This window comes from Sceloporus undulatus, chromosome 1, assembly GCF_019175285.1.
Source record: "Sceloporus undulatus isolate JIND9_A2432 ecotype Alabama chromosome 1, SceUnd_v1.1, whole genome shotgun sequence".
Lineage (NCBI taxonomy): Eukaryota > Metazoa > Chordata > Lepidosauria > Squamata > Phrynosomatidae > Sceloporus > Sceloporus undulatus.
This window is the reverse complement of record NC_056522.1, coordinates 74,310,463-74,334,323: the sequence shown is the minus strand read 5'-3', so window position 1 is coordinate 74,334,323 and position 23,861 is coordinate 74,310,463. Positions and strand designations below refer to the sequence as shown.

The window sequence follows — 23,861 nt, the reverse complement described above, 5'->3', positions numbered from 1 at the left end:
GTCTCAAAGGTGCTACTAGATCTCTCTTCATAATGATTCTACAGACTAACACAGCTGTATCTTTGTATTCTGTATTCAGTTAAGGCTATGTAGTTTTACTGTAAATGCCCCCCCAGCCCATCTCAACAGCTAGAAGCTGCATCATACAAAGGAGGTCTGTTCAGATGCTGATGAGGGTGAAAGGAAGACGACATTTAATAAAATAATAATAAAGGCAAAATTAAAATTTAAATTCATGAATTAATTTATAAACAAACCAAAATAATTCCCCAACACACACCTGCAGTATCATTTGAGGACCCATACCAAGTTACAGGTGACTAGATTAGTCTTGCAATGCTGGACATATTTTTTTCTCTCTCTCTCTCAGCACAGAAGATAAGCAACCTCTCCCACTGCTGAAGAAGAGTAGATGGTGGATATAGCCAACACAAAGGAAGATCAGTGTCCCATTTGTTTAGAAAGCTTTTCCAAAAGTTTCTAATGGAAGCAAGAGTTCTTCCCAAACCACTGGGGGCCTGTGGTGACAATTTTTGGCTTCTCACACCACTATCTCCATAGTGGCTGATCTTGCAAAAGTTGTAGCAACATAATAGGTATTAGAAGACATACATTTGACAGGAGCATTTTTACTCTTTCTCTCTCATAACTTCCAAGACCACTTTCACACTTCTGTCCTACATTTAAATGACACACATACAAGTCTGCTTTTCAATCATTTTATTACATATGTATACAAAGACAGACAGACAGATCGATCTATGTGTGTGCATGTGTTTTTCCCATACAAAAATTTCCTTTCATGGAAAGGAGGAACATCAGCCATTAAAAATGGAGTGACTGCAACCACTCATACAGCTGAACAAATATTGCCAGCTGGTTTTCATCTCTTCAGTAGATTAAAAGCTTTTAAAAAAATAAAAATAAAAATTCCAAACCACAGCTAAACTAAACATAAAATAGACCTTTGTGATGAAAATCTCTCTCTATATATGTCAGGAGTCTTACATTCACAAGAATCAAAAGAAGATTGCATAATAATCATTGCAGTGCTTGGAGAAATTTCATTAAGACAAGTTTGTATCACTATTGGCCCAGATTCTCATATTACCTTTTCAACAGGAGACATCAAGCAACTTATGTTTGGCAGGATCACTGCTGGATTTCATGACTCTCGGGAGAGAACTAGTTCTCATATTGAGCACCATCTCACCATCTCATTATACCTGTCTTGAAAAACTGGGTCAAGGCACATGAAAAACTGCAAGATTTTCATTCTCACTTACTAAAATGAAATCAATATGAATATATAGATTTAAGAGAGAGAGAGAAAGAGTATATAATAGCTTGAAGCAATGAGCAACATGCAATGGGAACAACTGATAGGGATGGCACAGATTTGTCCTGTGTGTGCAAAGTGGATATAGTGTAAAAGCATTTATTGAAGATGGAGGTAGGGCAGTAGGGGTTGCCATGACTGCTCAATGGAGCAGATCTTATAAATAAAATTACCGAGAGGTATGGAATCATGAGGCTCTCCAGGGGCCCTTTCACACTGCACAATTATAGCATTATTATTCCATTTTAACTGCCATAGTAACCTCCTATGGAATCCTGGGATTTGAATTTTAGGAATGGTATTTAGAATTCCCAACCAGAGAACACCATACTCTACAAAACCCAGCATTCCATAGAATGCAGCTATGGCAGTTAATGTGTAACTATAATGTTTTAGTTGTGTAGTGTGGAAAGGCATCACATGTAGGTGGACTGCAACTCCCAGTATCTCAAGCCAGAACAACCAATGGTGAAGGAATACTGAGAGTTGCAGACTAACAACATCTGTATGATTCTCATACATGGGCATCGAGGGTGATTAACTGGTTCACTAGGATCACTGAAAGTCAAATTGGCAAAAGGTAGTAAGGGACCATAATCTACTGGGAAGAGATTCTGCATGAACCCCTAAAAATCGGCTTCTATTTATTCTCATGCAGATTGTGAAAGTGACTTTTCTTTCAGGTAGTTCTCAGAACTTGCTGCTGATTTCTCATCCGTTTTGCAAGTAGGTACACAAGAAAATAAAATGTGCCATAATGGTGATCTTTATCCACACTGCTGCTACTGCTCCTCCTCCTCCTCCATTCTCTTTAAATGTTTGGAGAGACATTAAAACAAAAACTAAAAAACTCCACTGTTGTAGATGTTACTAGTTTTTTCTAGCCCTACAATTTTGTGGGAAATGGGTTTCTTTGACCCTTTAATTTATTTCTATGGCAACAGGCAATCCAGAAAGAAATGTTCAAGTGATCAAAGTTGGGGTGGGCAAAATAAATATTCTACTGCCAAAAGGAGGAATAATACTATTAAGATAATGGTACACTACTTGAATTACATTCTCAGATTTACCATCAAAGCTCAGCCATACTTGGAACAACACAGAACTAAACTGAAGGGAGAAAAGAAAATACTTGGAAAGATTTGAGATAGATTAACTCAGTTAGATACATCTCTTGACTGCTCCCTTCATTGCCACCTAACACTGGGAGCCAAACAAGAAGATACACCAGTTACTCAATTAGCAATTGTTTTTAAAAAAAAAAAAAAAACAGGTGTAGGGCAGGATGATCTGGATAAGACCCAAGGTATGGGAAAAGAAGGCTTTTAACACTGTGCCCCTTGTTGGGATTCTCATTTGGACCTGTCCCTGTAATTTGCATGGGAGGGAACAGAGAAAGAGAGACAGAGCATTCCGGTTTGACATTTCATCTAGGCTAGCCTCATATAGGTTTGCATGTGGAACTATGATGCTGTTGAGTTACAGAGAAATGTAGCCAATGAGAGTTCCTCCTTCAATTATAAATTCCCTCTCCTTTCACTCCATTCACATTGTTTTCTACTGGAATAGTGTGTAGTGTGGAAAGGCCCCACATGTTGTTGGACTGCAACTAGTACACACATACAAGCAGGTCATTTCTGCTTGATTCTACAGGCAGTGAGTGATGAACATGGGTGTATTAACTGACCTCTGAGGAATATATATATATATATATATATTGGGAAGATATGAAGTGCCCTGTTGCATGGCTCGTAAAAGTTAAGACAGTATTTTTGGTGAAACAATGTTGGGATTAACTAGATTTCAGAATCAAGATCAGTTAACAGAATTAATTAGCAGGATTCTTTCCCTACCTTCTGTACATACCATCTTCTAGATGGTTTAACAAGCTCATGTCTCACTGAAATCAATGGGATTTCAATGCACACTGTCCATGAACCTGAAGGGAAAATTGTCATATTTTACAGCTCTGGGAAAGTCATGGACCAGTCCTACAGAAATTACTGACCTGTATTATCATTTCTAAGCAATTTGTGGCATTTATTTACAGTACTTATAAAATTTTTCTAACATATTGTGGCATGATGAATTTCAGCATGTTACAAACATTATGGTATAAAATGCTACTTATCCCTAAGAATAATATCAGTTGTTTTTCTGGTCATTTTTTCAAGAAATGGCTTAGAATAGGGCAGACAAAAGCTAAAACAAGCAGTGGCAAAGTCTCAAAGTGATGCTCTCTCCCCAAATAGCCTACTGAGGATGTAAAATATATACCGATATATTGTTTTCAGAAATGTTTGGGCAAACACCTTGAAAATTGCTTATGACACAAGGCAGGTTTTCCACTTTAGGAAGCCCACAACATTACAGAGCATCTGTTTGGCAGACAGTTGATGAAGGTACATTCTAGAAAATCAACCTCCCAAAAAATTACACATGCTGAAACAGTGTGGGGGGAAAACCCACAATACAGCAAACCAGTTTGTGTAAAAACAGCAAGCAAATGTTGTGTGTCCGCCAGTTGTATTTATTAGTTTGAATCATTTGCCCACCAGGTGTTTTAGTGAGAAACGTATTCTTGCCAATAGTCAAGGATCTCTTTCCTCTAGTACTGGAGCACTGAAGAGGATGTACTTCAATTATTAACTTGTACTTTGATCAGCTCTGCTGCATAAAAAAAAGGATAAACCACAGAGAGGCAACAATAAGGAAAACAACTTTCCCACATTATGAGGTATAGAGATACAGAGAGAGAATGAATTCTCTTTTCTATCAGACCAACAATCATTTCATTTTTTTCTAGATGCTGTTCAGTGACATGGACCCAGTGTGATCACACCACAAATTCCTCTGGGAGCTGATCTTCTCCCAAGAGATCCAGTGACAAACAGTTCATGGACCTCTTTCCATAGAGAGCTGACTTGGTTTTACAGTCTGCTGTTGAATAAACACATCCGTAGCTGGCCAGTTTATCCTCTAATGTGCAACCAAAGGTATAGCTGTGCGAGGTATCCGAAGACAGAGTAGCACTGAGTGGTGGATGAAGACACTTGTGAAGACGAATGTCATCTAGACTCTGGCTATGCTTGTCAGGGTACTTCATAACTTTGGGCTGTGTAATCTGCCAGTTTAAGAAGGGCACATATTATAAGCAGACAACATGAAGCAAACAAGTCATAGAAAAACAAGGGAGATTGTGTGTAGTCATGTTCCCAGCACATCCCCATCTCATCTCAAATTGCTAACATTCCTCTTGCTCTCTTTTAAGGAAATTGTCTTAATGAAGGAGCTGTGAACCATTACAGAATTGTGAAGTCATTCAACTATTAATGCCCAGATTTTTCTAAACTCAGGACGCACTGTCCTCAGTGGCATGTACAATGAATGGAATACTGGAAAGGAATCATTTGGCTGAAATAACTGTTCTTGTCTGAATTGGAAATAGGTAGGTTGCATTTCAATGAAAAAAACCTACAAATATTTTATCATAATAACTGCAAGGTTAGTTTTTGTTTTTATCTCTCTATAATTACATTTTTTCAATTTGGTCATGATCAAGTGGTGATTCCATAACTATGCAGCAAAAGCTATGTTTTTGCTATGTTTTGCTAAAGATCAATTGAAATTTGTAATTCTATAGTATCAGTCCCATTCAGATGGCCAATGATAAGGAATTGTGTGAGTTGCAGGCCAAAATATTGAGAGGATAAACACTTCCCCACTTTTGTATCCAGGATGAATTTATGTGTAAGAATCCTTTTAAAGAAAAGGAAAAAGATTAGCTTTTGTGTGCAAGACATAATTTAAAGCATATGAATAACCTGTGACACTTTTTAAAAAAAAGTTGGCCCTCCATATCCACAGATTCAGCCATCTATGCTTTGCAAATATTAAAAACAAACAAAAAAAAAAAAACAAAAAAAAAACAATAAAAAAACCATACTTTGCCATTTTATATAAGGGACACCATTTTACTATCCCAATGTATATAATGGGACTTGAGTGTCCAGATTTTGATATCCATGGGGGTGGATGGATGAGAGGGTCTTGGAACCAAACCCCAGCAGATACCAAAGGCCCACTGTATTTCTGGGTACTGAAAGGAACGTCACAGCAAGCATTAGGCCAATCTGTCCACATCTATTGTCCAAAAGAGAGGGGAGGAAGGTCTGCTGCTCTAATCTTGGGCGGGTTACAGACCGCCAAAAAATACGTATAGAATACGTATTAGGGTTAGGAAGGGGCGGTGCTTCCACACACCCCTAACCCTAGTACGTATTCCATACGTACAACATGGCGGCGCCCCTTCCACATGGGGGCTGCCATGTTTACGTATCAGACACATAGCGTCCAGACGTGTCGCGGCGCCTATGACGTCGCGAATGCGCCAGCGGCGCCTCGCGACGTCATAGAGGCGCCGCAAGAAGGAGCTCCATTTTGGAGCTCCTTTTTTGCTCCACGCGGGAGCCGCGCGGTGTGGCTGCTACAGCTCCCTCGCGGAGCAAGCAGCGGTGGCGGCAGACCGCTGCAAAGCGGCGGTGTGTAACCCGCTTTCTTTTTGTCTCCCTATTCATTTTTTTCTTTCATATTGTGTCCATTAGATTGTGAGCCTATGGGTAGGTGCCTTTATCTTTTAATCTCTGAACAGGACTCAGAAAATTGAAAGTACTTTATAGAGGATCAGTAGTAACATTAAAATTAAACAACAGTAATGCACTCAATAATAATAATACAAATCTATAATTACCTTGCTGGATATGACTATGGCCAAAACACACTGCAGAAATAATCCAGTTTGAGACCACTTTAACTGCCCTTGCTCAAAGCTAGGAAATTTGGGGAATTGTAGTTTAGTGAGGCATTTCGCCTTCTCTGTCAGAGAGCTCTGGTTCTCCAGTTCCCAGAATTCCTTAGCACTGAGCCAGGGTAGTTAAAGCGGTGTGAAACTGGATTATTTCTGCAATGTGTTTTGGCCCTAAGTATCCATTTTATCCCATATTCTGTTTGCCTATGTGTTTATTGACTGATTAACATTAGTATTCTTTCCATCAAAGAGCTCAAGGTGTCTAACAAATGTTCCCTAAATAGTATTTAGCCCTATGGCTAAAACTCCTTGTGGCTTTATGCTAGTGTAGCCAGGGCTATGCCAAAGTAACTTGTTTTTCCAGTACCTCTTTGCATAACAGTTTTGCCCCAGCTGTATAGCAGATGCTGGATGACACCAGGTAGAGCTCTGCCTCTGACCCAAACAGCTACAGCTGGGGACATGTGAAGAGATGCACTGGGAAACTTCCCTCATGCCTCTGCCTGGTTGGCTATCTTTTCCCTCCAGGATGCTCCATGGGAGTAATGCAGAAGGATGCTTGTGGAAGTTTACATTCTGCAAACTCAAAATGGAGTTCAGTCTACAACTCTGGAATCCTCCAGCAAGCATGGTCACAGCAGGACTGCAGTTTAAATCATGTATTTAACTCTCCCTTTAAAATAAGGGAGAGTCAAGAGTGCATAAAAACAAATCAGAATCAGCCCTTGAAAAAGTTCACAATTATGGATGTTGTTGTGTGTCTTCAAGTCATTTCTGACTTACGGCAACACTATCACTGGATTTTCTGAGGTGTGTGACTAGTCATCCAGGTTGCATCTGTACTGCAGAAATAATCCAGGTTGACACCACTTTAACTCCCATGGTTCAACTCTATGGAATTCTGGGATTTGTAGTTTTGTGGGACATTTAGCCTTCTCTCTTAGAGCGCTCTGGTACCACAACAAACTACAGTTCCCAGAATTCTATAGCATTGAGCCATCATAATTAACGTGATGTCAAACTGGATTATTTCTGTAGTTTGGATGCAGCTTCAGTGCATTTCATGGTTGTGTAGGGAATCAAACTCTGATTTCCAGAGTCTAGTCCAGTACTCAAACACTACACCATGCTGGCCAGTGTGTATGTTACAGTTATACATTAGCTACCTTGTTGATTTTCATGGATTCAAGAGAAATGAATTATATTAATTCTAACTAGCAGTTTACTCTGCAACTGTTGACAGGGTGAACTTCCTTTAACTTTCAGATCTCTTTTGCTACTCTGTGTGAGGGAATGAAAATTTCTAAATTTTCTTAGCTGAGCAATTTTGACTCTAACCACAAACCAAGAACAAACAGCTAGTCCTGCAGTGCTGAAGGTCTAACATCAGTCTTTTCTTACAACGACAACCACATTTTGGATACAGAAATTTTAATGGCTGAAGTATAAAGATGAACTATTTTTAAACAAACCACAATATTATTGCTTAAGTTCCAGCAGAAGATACTACTGCTAGAAACGAAATCCAAGAGATAAATCCATCCCTACACATCCTGTGTTTAGGTTGTATCCAACTTTTGAAGGGATTTCGTCTAAATGTTAGGCTGAGAAACAGATGTTGCACAATACAAAATCACAAGAGTTTAAAACCAGAATGAGAATTGTGTGAGGAAGAAGGGGGAAGTGTGGGCCAGCTCTGCTCCCTCCCTTACTGTCCCTATCACCCTTTTTTTGTGTTAGAGGGCACATATCTGCCAGAGCAGCTTAGAATATTTAGAAGTTATTTTTGGATCAGTTCCCAGAATCCCCCAACCAGCATGACTACCAACTATGGCTTCTATATAGGGTTGCCATTTCCCAGTTTTGGGTGGGACAATCCAGGATTGGAGGATCCAAAAATGTCCTGTCCTGGCTGGGCATTTTTGACCCCTCCAGTCCCAGATTTCTGCCTTGTTCCAGGCCAAATTTGGTCAATCTCCAGTCTACTGGAGAAAATGTGGCTGGAACAAGGCAGAAAGCTTCCTCCAGCTCCTCCTCCAGCTCCTCTTCCTCCTCCTCCAAGATGGACGCCTCCACTGGCTTCCTCCCCTAAAGACCCACTGTGGCCTGTTAGGCTTCCCTGGGGCTGGAGGAGGCCGACCCACAGTTGGGGCCTCTGCCAAGACCTCCTCCAGCCCCAGGGAGGCCTAGCTGGCCTCGCTGCATCTTCTGGAGCCTCGGCCCTGGTGGCATGGTGTGAAGGCAAGAGGCCTTCCTGGACCTGGCATAGCTGTGCTGCCTGTCCGCGGCTTCGGATGAGGTTCAGAAACATCCGGCAGCACAAAGAGGAGACAGGTGGCCTCCCTGGGCCTGAGCCACAACCTCACCACCTCTCTGGGGCCTCAGCCGAGGCACAGATAGATCTGTCGGTGCAGCAAGGAGGTAGGAGGCCTCCCTGGGCCTGAAATGCAGCCATGCTGCCTGGCTGGAGCCAAGACCAAGGCCCAGAGAGATCCGGAGGTGCAGCGAGAAGGCAGGAAGCCTCCTGGGCCTGATGTGCAGTCGTGCGGGGCCGAGGTCCAAAAGATCCAGCGGGGCTGTAGGTGAGGCACAACATGAATTTATATTGTTTTAAAATATTTTATTAATGTTTTTGGGTTTTAGTTGGCCATGTCCTCCATTTTTCTTGAATGCCCTACATTTTGCGCAAGAGAATTATGGCAACCCTACTTCTGTAGGTTTCCTGGCTGTGAAACAGAACCTTGATCTTACATACATTCAATGCACATGTGGAGTCTGAACAAGTAGTAAAATCTTTCCAGTGTATACATCCTTCTTCCAAAGTGTGTTGGATGATTAGGTTGAAAACAGTAAGGATGACAACAGAAGAAATAGAACAAATAGGACTATATTCTCTCACGTTGTATTATCCCATGTAAGCTTACCTCAGATTTTGATCTTTAAGGGAAGCTCATCTCTCAGTCCTACCATCCTCAGAAATTTATCTGATGGAAACACAACCAAAGCTGTCCTTGGTGGCCACTTGTAGGCTATCAAAGTCCCTTTAAAGGAAAAGGAGGCTGCTGCCTCGCTATTATCCTTTTGCTAATAGGCAAAGCTCTATCTATTCAGGCAGGCCTTGGGCAATTAAATCAGATTTCTACAGAAGTACTTTTAAATGGACAAGTGTGTTTTCACCTGTCTGATATGTGTTTTAATCACAACAATCCTATTATTTTTCTTGTACTGCATCACTTAAAAACCCTACAGGCACCAGATCATGGAAGCCAAGCAGGGTCAGCCCTGGTTAGTACTTGGATGGGAAACCACCACTGAATACCAAGTGCTGCAGGCTATATTTCAGAGGAAGAAACTGGCAAAACCACCTGTGAGTATTCCTTGCCTAAGAAAACTCTATGAAATTCATGGGATTGCCATAAATCAACTGTTGACTTGAAAGTGCACACACACACAATCACAGAGTGATTTGTGGGGCAATTAGAACTCTTGAATAGGGCTACTGTATAAATATGATGATCATTTTTTAAAATCTTACCTGACAAAGGGATTCCACACTTTGGCCTTTGACCTTTATTAATGTGACTTGTACTACTGAAAGAGAGTTCTTATTCATGTCTGTCAGGAAAAGGAAATGAAAAGAATCTGAATGGGAGGTGCAAACTGGTCCATGCTAAGCACTGGATACCTTATCATGAAATCAGCAAAATCTATGTCAGTCATGATTAACTTTAGTCTCATGCATTTTAGTGAGCCTACTCTATCCGGCAGGCCTTTCAAGATTAGCCTCCTCTCCATGAGTATGGATGTCCCTTCTGTCTTGTAAACATAGATTCTCACCTTAACTGTATCCTACCCCTATTTTTAGCTGTCCCTTCCTTTATAATTTTTAAGCTTATATTGTCATATATTTTATATTGTTTTGTTTTTATGATTGGGATGGGGGGATGGGAAGGGGATTATTTTAAATAATACACTCTAATGTGTATTGTTTTTATTGATTTTTCTGATATTGTAACCCACCTTGATTCCCTGTGAAAAGGCGGGCTATAAATATGTTGTTGTTGTTGTTGTTGTTGTTATTATTATTATTATTATTATTATTAATCTATGATGAAGTCCAAAATCAGCTTACAGTATGTTGGGAAATGTAACATACAACAGACAAGATCCCGCATTACCATGTGTAATGTAAGAGTTCTGCAGCTGTTGCTCTGCTACAGGTCTCTGCTCCTCTATGACTCATACTTTCTGCAACAGTCCCCCAGAATGGCCATTCAGTGACCATTAGCAAGTTGCAGGGAGAGGATTAAAAGACCATCTGGCTACACCTCAAAACCAGATTCTCTCCAATTCCTCATTCTCTGCACCAGCCACAGAATGACTGGTCAGACACACTGCTGCAGCAAAACCATAGGTCCTAGGGATTTTTGGTCAATAAGCAGGCTGCAAAAGAATGCCAACTTCTGCAACAACCCAAACTAGATATACAGTAGACAAGTATAAGGTATACTTACGCTTGTGTATGTCATTAACAGGATGGTGGGTACCAAATGTCACAGTGAGAATTCTAAAGGTGGGCAGTGGCAGTGGGGAGTCACCCAAGAATTGCTAGAATTGGCCTTTCAGAAGGAAAGCACGCTAGGGAAACATCATGTACACAGAAAGGACTGTGAACTTGTTCCTATTAATAGTGAATCAGTAATAAAGCCTAGGAAAGTCTGGGAGGAGGGCATCACCACAATTTGTTTTTCTTATGTTTAGTTGCATTGATTCATCTTCCATGTAGCAACTCTCTCTCTCTCTACCTACCTACCTACCTACCTATGGTATTTATACCCCACCCTTCAGTCCTAAAGGCTATCAGAGCAGTTTACAATTATTTTTTTTAATTAGACAGTTCTATACCAATGCTCAGACCAGTTCCATTTCACATCCACTGCCATAGTGTTATAAGTTGGACATAATTCATTTGGGGAACCAGGGCCCATAATCAGGCTGCTTTTCAGCATGTATCCAATGTAGGAAGAGAAGGTAACAGACAGACTATTCCTGATAGCTTGATTTGCTGCCTTATTTATGTTGATATAGGTAAGATGGACATCTAGGCTATACAAAGAGTGGATATGTGCTTAAGTAGTTACAACCGATAAAATTCTAATATAAAAAGAGATGGGTTGGGGAACCATACCTGTTTCAATCATCCCCCCCCCCCCGAGATAAACCTTCCAGGAAGAAAGAGTTGGATTGTACAGCACCAGAAACTGGCGAGGAGCTGGCTGACTCTGTAGGCTTAGGACCCTCAGAGATGCCCAAGGCTGTACTTCTAGATAGAGACAATTTATCTTCAGGCTCTTCCAAAGATGAGACTGAACTATCCCCCAGTCTACAAGAATGTCAATATCTGAAGGCACCAGCTTGGGCAGAGGTGCCTTTGTGAAGTATTGAGGTCCAAAAAATACTCCTTGAGAACAGAGGCTTCCTCAGGTGTTGAGAACTCTAGAATTTCAGCAGCTGTATATAATAATAAGTAATAATGGTATGCTGCTCACCAGTTCCTCTATGCAGTCATATGGCTACTTTTTACACTATTTGTATCAACAAATAAATTGGGGTGAGCAAACTTTCTTTTCTGGAGGGTCACACTTTACTGGAGGCAATTTGTTCTGGCCACATGCTAGCAGCAGGCAAGCTGGAACCAACAGCTGGTCAGGGAACAGCACAAAATGGGCTGGTATACTCCTTTCTATCTTTCTGGTGCACTGTTCTTTCCCTTTTGAAGGACAAACAGCTCTTGCTAGAATTGAAGTGACTGCAAGCAGTGGGCTGTTAAATTTAACCTAAGGGCTACATAAAGTTAGGCCAAAGGCTGCTTGTTGAGCTAAAGAATTAAGAAACTGCTCTGAAGGATCCCAATTCTGAAGATGAATGTGACTAGGGAATATGCATTTAATAATTTCCTTACAGAAAAGGGCAAAAATAGAGAAGGTCAACAGTATGCGTTCAATGCAAAAAGATTATAATTAAAGTGTTTATCACACTATACTCTTAAAGTGCTACTATTCCACTTTGACTGCTCTAGCTGCCTCCTGTTGCATTCTGGGATTGGCAGTTTTAAGGAGGAGTATTTAGAATTCTCAGACAGAGTTCTCTGCCTGAGAATTCTAAATACCCCTCCTTAAAACTGCAAATCCCAGAATGCAACAGGAAGCAGCTAGAGCAGTCAAAGTGGAATAGTAGCACTTTAAAAGTATACAGTGGTACCTCGGGATACGAAATACCCAGGTTACGAAATTTTCGGGATACGAAAAAATCCCATTGGAAATAATTGTTCCGGGTTACGAATGTTTTTTCGGGTTACGAAGAAAATTTTTGGTGCTTTTCGGCGCTTTTTTGCACGAAACGCGGCTTTTCCCCATTAGCGCCTATGGCAATTCGGCTTACGAAGGCTTTTCGGGTTACGAAAGCGGCCGCGGAACGAATTAATTTCGTAACCCGAGGGAGCAGTGTAGTGTGATAAACATCTAAGACACTCAGAAGCAAGTTTATTGCACATAACTAGTCATGAAAACATGTAAATATATCACATAGAGAATTCCAGTACTTTTGAAGAATTACTGAACTCTGCTTAGCTGAAAGGTATTCTTTACAACTCCCTGTCTCCACAGACTCATCTAATGACCTTCTTAAACTACAATGATTTAATGTATCAGCCATATTTTTTTCCACTTCACACACAGATCCCTTTGAAGTAAGCAAAAAAACTAGAATTGGAATACAGCTGAATAACTTTACTCTTCAAAGCTGGTTTTAGACAGAGATTTAGAAAGCTGCAATACTTAAAACCCCAGAAAACAAGATAAAATTATAAAGAGGTATGCAGGGACTACCTCACCTTGGCAACACACACCATTTTCTGCCTGAGAATCAACAGATTCTTCACGGATAGTTTCTTCTAATGGTGGCTCATCCACTGGTACCTCTTCTGGTTCATCCACTACTAATTCAACTTCTAGAATTGTGAAAGAGAGCTCAGCATAATAACTCATCTTTTTCTAACCTCATTGAACCACTACCAGAACTACCACCAGCCCTCTGTCTTAATGGAAGGGGAAGAGGTAGGATGTCACTGCCTCTCACTCATTTTCCTCCAAGTCTTACCATCATCCTGAGAGTCATCTTCTGCTCTCTCTTTGCCACCACTATCAATGCCAGAACTGCCACAGCTGATGTTTGAGCTACAAGACTGCTCCTTCTGATGAACCCGACTCATCCCAAAGGGCTCATCCACTGACATCTCCACAGATATCCGGTGTCTTGAATCAGCCTCAATGCCAGAAGTGTGGGAGCTGCCATGACTATCTGTTGACTGTCGAGATAACCGATTATTTCTCTCGCTGCCTCTGCTACTTCCGCTGTCGTGTGAACGCTTGTCTGATGGATCAAGATCCATCTCCAATGTATCACTGATGTAGGATTCCCGATATCGTTTCTTCTCTAGAAGAAAAGAACAGGATGTGGAGAAAAGAGTAAAGAAGGGACTGCATCTTATATTAGCACAATAACCAAGATAAATAATATTCAAATACTATGCTACAACAGACTGGGGCCAAGATCCTATCTAAAGCTACTAGAGTGTTAAATTCTGCCAGTGTAGTTATGCAGAAGGCCTAGAAGAGATGATGACAGACTGATGGTATTCCATTCCCCAGCCAATCATTTTCATTGGGGATGGGACAAGGATGGTCTGGCTGCCACTGCATAGTCTTAGAGGGGAAATGCTGTACAAAGAAGCACTAGATTCCTCTTTGTGCAATGTCTCAAAAGTATTTACATTGGTATCATAACCGGTTACACTAACGTAAGTAAAACAAAACAAAACAATAACTGGGGAGCATCCAATGTAATCCATAAAAGAAGCAAGAGTCACATCCCAAGATGCTCAAAAGATAGCTGTTTATTGGCTTTTCTACAAATAAATAACCATCTTTTGAGCAACTTCAATATACTAGTCACCTAGAGGATTCTGGCCAAAAACTAGCTTTTTTGAAATTACAAAAATAAAACCTGAATGCAGATGAGATCTGGGCAAGAAATGATGACCCCTGGCAATTAAGGAGGGAGGGCCCAAAATAATCAAACAGTATTCCAGTGCTGCAACATATACAACTCCTTTTGTTCTTATACCATTTTTTGCTCAAGTACTCCAAACTAGAGGGTAAAGAGGGTAATAGAAGGCTGTAGTGATTGGGGGTCTATGGCAGTGCCACTCCCTGCACAATGTGAACCTTGTCAAACCATGTCAACCAGTTACACTTGTTTCACAGGGTCAATTGCCTAGCAATTTTCTGATCTGTTCTGTGTCCACACTGCACATACCAGTTTGATACCACTTTAACTACTATGGCTCTGATCTAACCTGAAGCATTCTGGGATTCCCAGTTGTATGGGGACAGAGGGGAGGACTTCAAATCTCTAATTTAGGCGCAGTACAGACTGCCCCTTTTCTTGCCAGGTTGGGGGCAGGGCAGCCTCACCAGCAGCCCAGAGGCCCCAACCCAATGCTTTTCGGGACCATGGAGAAGCGGCAAAATGCTGCTTCTCTGTGGTCCCGAAAAGGGGTGTCCTTCGGGCTTCATGCCCCAGAATACCCCGACAGGCGGAGCCATGGGAGAAAGGGGCTGCCCAGCCCCTTTCTCCCATGGCTTTGTTCCCGCAGCCATCTGGTTGCCGTGGAAATGAAGCTTGTGGCGCCGCAACCAGGAAGTGGCGCCGTCATGACACCACTTCCTGTGCCCCATGTTTGGTTGTTCAGTGGTGGTGCTGGCATCATGGCAGCCCCATATAGATGGGAGGCCACCATGATGATGCTGCCATGTAGTAGGGTTGCGGGGCGTGCGGACGCTCTGCCCCCGGGCAACTCTACTACATGTCCAGGCCAGTACAAAGCACCAGTCTGGACCAGACCTTAGTTCACTTCTTGGAATGACAACAGTATACCTCATGAAACTACAAATCCCAGTATTCTATAGAATGAATTTATGAGTTTTCAGGTTGTATCAGAGTGCCATAATTGTGTAGTATGGATACATCCCTGGAAATCAATAACTTTTCATTCACCCAATATTTTTTAGCAAGCTTGGCCCTTTCCCAAATGTAAAACTTGTCCATCCCATACCTTCTGCATCTTCCATCATTTGGATCTGCTTAAGTACAGGCTGGATGTTAAGAAATAGCCGGTGACTGTTGCTAAGCAGCTGCAACAAATGTCGAGACCGGAAAGGGCAGCCAGTATAGTAAACCAGTTTTCGGGCAGAAGGCAAACCATCGGGCTGGATCACAAATTTTTTCCCCTAATTTGGAAACAAAACACAAAACCAAATCAAACACAAAACAAAAAAAGGAATAAAATGAGGAAAAGATGAGGATTTAAGAGAACATCAGAGCAGATCCCAAAAATGGGAGCAGTGGTCTATATAGTCCTGTAGCAGCTGGCATTACCTTCTAGGATTTGAGGCTGGTCTTTCTTTGGAACCTGAAGCAGCAATTGCCTACAACTAACTGATCCTAGGATCTTGAGTGTACAAAGTCTATTTTCTACATCAAAGATATGGCTGTTTCCTACAACTTTAGTCCTCAGAAACATCCAAAGTGGCTGCCTCCTTTTGCATATGCCAATAAGGCTCTAAAGATCCAAAATGGTTTCTTAATTGGACATCTGAGCACAAAGTGCAGCAGGGGGGAGACAATGTCTGACCCTTGGCTATCTTTTAGGACTTTTGCCCAAATCTGAGCATCTTCTGCACCCTGCAAAGAAAGGGGATTAATTTTAATCCAGTCCAATCCTATGCATATCTCCTTGGATGTAGGATTTATTGAGTTTAATAAGACTCATTCCCAGAGGATCAGGGGGGTGTAGTGGTTTGTGCATTGGCCTATGACTCTGGAGACTAGAGATTGAATCCCTGCTCAGTCATGAAAACCCACTGGGTGACCTTGGGTAAGCCACACTCACTCAGCTGCAGAGGAGAGCAAACAAAACCTCCTCTGAACAAATCTTGCTAGGAAAACCTGTGATAGATTCGCCTAAGAGTCTCCATAAGCTGGAAACAACTTGAAGGCACACAACAGAAACAAAGTGTATATAGTACTGCAGCATAAATTGCATGGTTTAACTTTAGCTATTCTATTAAGATGAAACCAATGTACTGTGGTGGCTGCGCATTGGACTATGACTCTGGAGACTAGGGTTTGATCCCTGTTCAGCCATTGAAACCAACTGGGTGACCTTGGACAAGTCAACACACTCTCAGCCTTAGAAAATCCCTTGAAAGGTTCACCTTAGGGTCCCTGTGAGTCAAAAACAAAGGCACGCAATGACAAATTCTATTAAGGAACAAGAGTGTTTGCCAGCCTTGAAACATCAAGATTCAAATAGAAAAGGAAGAGGACATGATTGAGTTCTGCAAAGCTCACCAGAAATGCAAGTTTCCCAACATACGACCAGGGGAAGTCATAGAGAAGCTGGCGAACATGATTCACTTCCTAAAAGGAAATCAAATACAAGGTAAAAAACAAAATCTTGTGAGGTTTATAATATAGCCATGCAAGCAAATATTAAGATAGTGAAAGGAATGTAAGACCTATAGAATCTGGGGAATGTGTGGCTCTACAGATGTTCCTGGACTCCAGTTCTCATGGCCAAAAGTCAGAGATTTTATGAGCTGGAGTCCAAGAATATCTAGATGGACATAGTTTCCCTAGCTGTGGTTTAGAAAAAGGGTGGAAACTGTATGGCACACAGCTTGCATGTGGCCCAGGACTTCCCAGAACCATAGAATCATAGAATCGTAGCGTTGGAAGAGACCACAAGGGCCATCCAGTCCAACCCCCTGCCATGCAGGAAATCACAATCAAAGCATCCCCGACAGATGGCCATCCAGCCTCTGTTTGAAGACCTCTAAGGAAGGAGAATCCACTACACTCCGAGGGAGTTGGTTCCACTGTTGAACAGCCCTTACTGTCAGGAAGGTCCTCCTAATGTTGAGGTGGAATCTCTTTTCCTGCAGCTTGCATCCATTGCTCCGGGTCCTAGTCTCTGGAGCAGCAGAAAACAAGCTTGCTCCCTCCTCAATATGACATCCCTTCAAATATTTAAACAGGGCTATCATATCACCTCTTAACCTTCTCTTCTCCAGGCTAAACATCCCCAGCTCCCTAAGTTGTTCTTCATAGGACATGGTTTCCAGACCTGGCACCATTTTAGTCACCCTCCTTTGGACATGCTAGAGTTTCTCAATGTCCTTTTTTAATTGTGGTGCCCAGAACTGGACAAAGTATTCCAGGTGGGGCCTGGCCAGAGCAGAATACAGTGGGACTATTACTTCCCTGGATCTAGACACTATACTTCTATTGATGCAGCCTAAAATCGCATTGGCCTTGTTAGCTGCCACATGACATTGTTGATTCATGTTCAACTTGTGGTCTACTTGGACTCCTAGATCCCTTTCACACGTAATTTCATTCAGCCAGGTGTCCTCCATCCTATATCTGTGCTTTTCATTTTTCCGCCCTAAGTGCAGTACCCCCACCTCTTACCTGATAAATGTGCATCCCTTTAAGGGTCAGACCCAGGATGATTGTAGGACGTTCCTCCTTCTTATCCTATAAACACACAGAGAGGTACAAGATGAAAAGGAACTCTCCACAAGCATGTTTCTTTGATAATCAATGGGGATGCTATTAGTCCACTAGAACTGGTTTGTAGCATGGCATGATTCTGCTCATGATGCTATCTTTGAGAAACTGTTTTCAAGCTGCCTTTAGCTAACAACATTTATTTTATAGACTATACCCCTTCTTGGAGGAAAAGGTGCCTGCCATACTTTCCCACGACTTTGCAATTCCACAGATAGGACAGCTGAAGCATACTACATGTGGGCCGGACCTGGAAAACATAGAAGCTTAGGGCTGGGAAATTACCTGTGGCTTTCCAGATGTCTGCTGGATACTATCTCTCACCAACCAAACAATCTAGCTAATTACACAATGGGGGTTGTAATTCACACAAGGTCAATGTAGTTCACACAAAAATCACAATGGGGCGTGTAGTTCGGAAGCACTTGAAGAATGTGACATTCCCCAGACCTACTTTAACTGGTACAAAATACTGCTGCTTTCTTCTTCCAGGATGATGGAGGAACAATCTGGGCAGTGCTTGCACCCACTGGAGAGGTGATGTTTTGAACATTTACAGTAATTGAGTAGGCTGGACTTGCATAGGCATCAATTCTAGTCATATCTGCCCCCCCCCCCAACTATGCCAATTAAGATCTGTCTTGTCCTGTGTTCTGTCACTGTGTGAGATCAGGTCAACCTCATCAAAAAGTAAGGCCTTTTGGTGCTGGCCCTGAGGCTATAGTAACATTGTTTGTAACTAACTTTGGAATGTGCTGCAATAGCTTTTTATTTAGATCAGCTGAGGGACACATTCAGTTTTTCTGGCAGATGTTTTACTTCTTTGTAATGCTGTTTTGATTGCTTGTAATTGCATTTATTTATTCCCTTGTTTTAATGCCGCTTTTATTGCTTTAATCTCTCTCTCTCTCTGTGTCTCTGATATCCTGCCTTTCTACCTAGCAGCCCAAGACAATATATAGTCCTCCCTCTTTTTTAACATTACATTTTACTTTATGAAGTAAATTAGGCTGAGAGACAGTTTCTCTACTTTAAAGTCACTCAGTGAGTTTCATGGTGGACTGGAAATCTGGATCTGAGTGGAAGTAACGAGTGACTACTGTGTCAGAGGTACAGTGAGTCAACCCCAGGTTTGAATGCAAACTTTTAAATAAGTTTCTCTAGGTGGCAAAAGTCTAATTTTCACTGCAGAAACAATGCAGTTTGACACTACTATGGCAAAATTCTGTGGAATCCTGAGATTTCTAGTTTGTTGTGGCATCAGAACTCTCTGGTAGAGAAGATTAAATAGCTCACAAAACTACACATCCCAGAATTCCATAGCATTGAGCCATGGTAGTTAAAATGGTGTCAAACTGCAAAGTCTATCCTGAAAATAAGGTCAGCACCTTGGATCACATCTTTAACAAACCTGGAACAGGTGAATTACCCTACTAATTCCCAAGCCACCAACCCCTATTGAATTTGGGTCTCCACAATCCTAATCCATTGTACCACATTAGCTTTCCAGTATAGGCTTGTCACTTTTAATTATATAAGCCATCACAAATGTAGGCTGAAGCAGGATATGCCTATAACTACTGTAAATAACATAATATACAAATGAGCATAACAGTATTCTTTGGCTACACGTTCCATACTTTTCTTCATGTTATAGATGCTCCCCCACCCCCCCTTTTAGTTGGAAAAAAGTATTTGCACAGGAATTCAGGTAGCAATGGGAAATTTGTAGAGTTAACATAGAGTAACATTCTTGTTATTGATTTTGTATGTTATTGGTTTGTTTGTCTGAACAATGTGAAGTCGAAAGCTTTCATGGCCGGCATCCATAGTTTTTCGGGCTATGTGGCCATGTTCTAGAAGATTTTCTTCCTGACGTTTCGCCTGGCGAAAGAGCAGGAAGAAAATCTTCTAGAATGTTCTTCAGAATGCACAAAGGAATGACATCAGACACTCCCTTCCCAGTGGGGGACCAAGCAGCTGAGAGTGCCTGAATCTTGCACCTCCTTATGGTAGAGTACAACGAATTGTTGGAGAATGTCCTCCCTGATAACCACAACAAAAATGTTTGTGAGTTGGTGGGTAAAGCTCAAAGCAGATGTTTTGGACGTCCAGTGGTGTCTGGTGGTATGGGACTGTGGGAGCTGTAGCTGAATATCTAGAGAGCCAAAAGTCTCTTACCCTTGTTCCAAAAGATTACCATAGGCCCGTTCCGCACGGGCGTAATAGTACGGACTGGGTCCGTACTAGGCGTCCCTTCCGGACGCCCCTAACCCTAGTACGGATCGAGTCTGTACAAAATGGCAGCACCTGTTCCACGTGGGGGCCGCCATTGCTATGTCACCACCACGCCGCCTCCAAATGAGGCGGCGCGGTTGTGACGTACTGGTGCCGCGCCAGGGCACATAGAGCGCCCTTTCCACGGAGCCAGAAGGAGCTCCAAAATGGAGCTCCTTCTGGGATTTGTGTTGCTGGCGCAGCCTTTAGACGGCTGCGGCAGTGATGCAAAGCAGAAAGGGGCCGAGCGGCCCCTTTCTGCTTGTCCCCGACGCCTTCGGGTTTCCTTGGGGCATGAAGCCCCAAGGACACCCCTTTCCAGGCCGCGGGGAAGCGGCCTTTTGCTGCTTCCCCGCGGCCTGGAAAGTGGAGGATTGGGGCCCCAGAGGCTGCTGTTCTGGCAGGTGAGGCCCTGATCCGGCAGGGAAAGGAGCGCCTACAGGCCGCCCCAAAGGGGCGGTCTGTAACGCGCCATAGTCTATCAAAGGTACTACAAAAATAAACTCTGCAGAGTACATGGAGTTTATGTTTGGCTGGTTTTAGACTTTGTCAGTACAGAGCCCCAACAAATGGCTTCCATGTGGTTCTCTGTTCCCAGTTTCATGAAATAATAATGCAGGCTTCTCTTTCACTCAACTACTTTCCCAACAGAAACATACTTTCTGTTTGTAAAGAGCTTACTGTGACTAGAGTCTGGAAAAACTCTGAACTACATATCCCAGAATCCCTGATGCTAGTGGGAGGATAGGCCATGCTAGTGGAGGTTGCTAGGAGTTGTAGTATACAAGAGTGACTTTTCTAAGTTCTGACTGTGACTATGTAATCATTTACTATGACTTTTCATACCTTGGATTAGAAACTCATTCTATGTCATAGATAATGATTCATTTTTTCTTTCTAGGCTACTACAGAATGTGATGATCATCATAGAAAAGGACATAACATATAAAAATAAATACCATGAATCTGTCTATTAAGCACATGAAGAAGAAAAAAAAGAACACTCACATCCATCCACACCCTGCAGTATTTCAAGTAAAACAAGTATTCAAGCAACCAATTGCAGCTCTTCTGCATTCATGAACACAAGGCATGTCAGCTCTTGCCATCTGTATCCCTTCTAACTCTTACAGCAATATTCATAAACACATAGATTCAACTGGGAGGGGAAAAAACAAGTGTGGGATAATAGAAGGAAGAATATAACAGGCAAGATTTCCCTCCTGCTGCTATAGAGATCAATGTAAAATCACATGTAAGTTTTTTAGTTTGTGATTTCTTCAGAACACTTCTTGCTTCTAATGAATAATTTATCTCTGAACTGAGGCCTTTTCAGTAATGTTAATTATATGCCAGGGCTAAGTTAGAGGTGGGGAACATGTGGTCCTCTAGGTGCTCTTTGACTGTATAGATTGAAGGCAGCAAAACTGCCATTGGGGATGTTACATGTGACCCTAGGGCCACACTTTGCCCAACCCTGTTTTAGACGTTCAATATGCCACCAAAGGAGATGCATTTCTGGTGCCAAGATTACCATTTCTGTTCCTGGCAATGGAGATACCAAATAAGTTTTGACTGTCATGTAAAGCAATGTGAAGTAATTTTTATTTCCTATGATTCCTCATCTTGGGATAGGCTGCCAAGGACTGATCTGCAGGGCCACACAAGTTTCTGTAGCCTAGCTTAAGATAGAATGGGTTAGAGCAGGGGTAGGCAACCTTTTTGAGCCGGGGGCCGGGTTGCTGTCCCTCAGACAACTGGGGGGCCGAAGCAAAATAAATAAATAATTAAATAATTTTTTAAAAAAAAATGAAATATATAAATAAACCAGGATAAATGTAGGACAAAATTTTCAAATGGAAGATACTTTTTTTAAAAAATGGAGGACACACAAAAAAATTGCTGATTTTTAAAAAAATGTTAGTATAAATGCATGTTTCTGAGGTTTCTATAGACAATTGCCCCCCAAAGGCCCCGGCGGCAATTGGCGGTAGGACCGGGCTGGGGCCGGTCCCAAGGCCTTGCTGGGCCGCATCCGGCCCGCGGGCCGCAGGTTGCCTACCCCTGGGTTAGAGCCAGAATGGGTTGGATCGAGGCAGGCTAATAACATATGGAAGGCCATATGTTGCCTCCTTGGACTAGTAGGGCTCCTTATATCTACAGGAGGCTTCTGACTCAGCAGGGCAATCCCACTTGTGGAGCAGAGAAGGAGTTTAATCTATGTCAGTGCCTCCTTCCCAAATCAGTTTTCCTATGCTTGCCTGAATCTGCTCTGGAACAGCGGAGAAAATGGCACTAGAGGGATTGCAGAACAAGGAAGGAAACAGTAAAAAAACCAACACCTCATTCTCCTCTTTTCTTTCTGTGGGAGCATTCTTAGTGGAATTCTGCTAAAGGAACACTTCTGCCATTGGAACAGGAGTTGGATCGGACCCAGAACATATGGCTTAATACTAGTTTTGTGCTTGGGTTTTAAAGAAAAGAGCTCAACAAGGATGCCAGTTTTCAAACACAAACTTCTTGTACTTGAAAGAAGGTATTTTGCTTAACCTTCTGCAATCTGTAGAAGTGGACAGGTACATCTTCCAGCAAGCATGACTCCTTGACATACTTCAAGATAGCTTCTCTGGTCGACAGGCCTTGCTGTTCTCGGTGCATCTTGGGAGCGTGCTTCAAGATATAATCACTACCCCGCTTTGCTATTATCTGCCACGAGAGAAAGAAACAAGGTCAGCTGTTTCCTCAGCATCCCTTCAACAAACCTATGAAAGGTGACAGTTGGGACTCCTTCAATGGTATTTGAAGTTCAGGGAAAGAAAAAACGACCCTCCCTCTGTCTTGGAAACTATTTTGGCTACTTTGAAAAGCACAAGGCACAAAACAGCTTTCTCTAATCTGATACTCTCCAAATGTCTAGGATTACATTTCCTATTGTTCCCAGACAAATACTGGGATCATCTGATCTTCTTGTTCCTCGTAGGTGCCCCTTGTATTAGAGTCCAGCTGAGCAGCTGCAGTATAGCCAGGGGAAACTTTTCTGCCTCTGCCCCTAGATGGCATACCTAAACTGGCCAAAATGCCCACACCAAAATCCACCAGAAATGTCTCAAAGACCACTTCTGGTTTTAATAAATAGGTTGTTGCTTTTTAAATAAATGTTACATAACACATCCCCCCTTCAACCACCAATTTAAAAGGAGAAATACTGCACTGAGGTGCTTCCAGGGAAGGTCAATCACCTTTATTTAATTATTGATTGACTGATTGGCCAGAAAAAGGGAGCTCTGGAAAAACTGGAGAGGCTGAGAGCAGCAAAAAACAATGTCAGGGCTGCATTTTGTCCAACCCCTATTACAGGCTCAGTATGCAAGCACAGAGATGAGGACTTTCTGAGCTGTGGAACATCTCTAAAGAGACACAGGCCTGATGTCTGCTTCACAGGTTTTTTGGTGCCATGTAAAGCAGTTTAAAACAAACAAATAAAACGAAACAAAAAATTTCCAGACACTTTAATCCTGCTGCTAATGCATATTGCTTCAAGGGTTTTGAAGTTAATTGTCAATTAATTACCTTTATTGTGAAATAATTTTAAATCTGAAAAGGCTAAAGGTTGGCATATACATGTAAGAAATAATCCTTTAAAAAAAAGGCGTCTTTCAATATCACCTGCCAGGTGGAACTTGGCAGGAACATTTTACAATTCTGTGCCTCTTTAATTACAAAGCAAAAGCAAATTGTTAGATT

General features: G+C 42.0%; 1 protein-coding gene across 6 annotated transcripts in view; it reads right to left on the bottom strand.

Moving 5' to 3' along the window:
• Positions 1-705: 705 nt before the first annotated feature.
• The window catches only part of FRMD1 (FERM domain containing 1), an 86,067-nt gene continuing 62,911 nt past the window's right edge, over positions 706-23,861 (bottom strand). For 2 of the 6 annotated variants that reach the window (XM_042470098.1, XM_042470106.1), the window contains exons 7-14: positions 22,668-22,823; positions 17,742-17,807; positions 16,620-16,688; positions 15,322-15,496; positions 13,305-13,640; positions 13,039-13,155; positions 9,682-9,761; positions 706-4,463 (exon numbers count right to left, since the gene is read on the bottom strand). In XM_042470098.1, coding sequence (XP_042326032.1) covers positions 4,176-4,463; positions 9,682-9,761; positions 13,039-13,155; positions 13,305-13,640; positions 15,322-15,496; positions 16,620-16,688; positions 17,742-17,807; positions 22,668-22,823 — 1,287 coding nt within the window. In that variant the 3' untranslated portion in view covers positions 706-4,175. The remainder of the gene's footprint in view (positions 4,464-9,681; positions 9,762-13,038; positions 13,156-13,304; positions 13,641-15,321; positions 15,497-16,619; positions 16,689-17,741; positions 17,808-22,667; positions 22,824-23,861) is intronic. The other 4 variants (XM_042470115.1, XM_042470124.1, XM_042470132.1 and 1 more) reach the window with 4 other exon arrangements.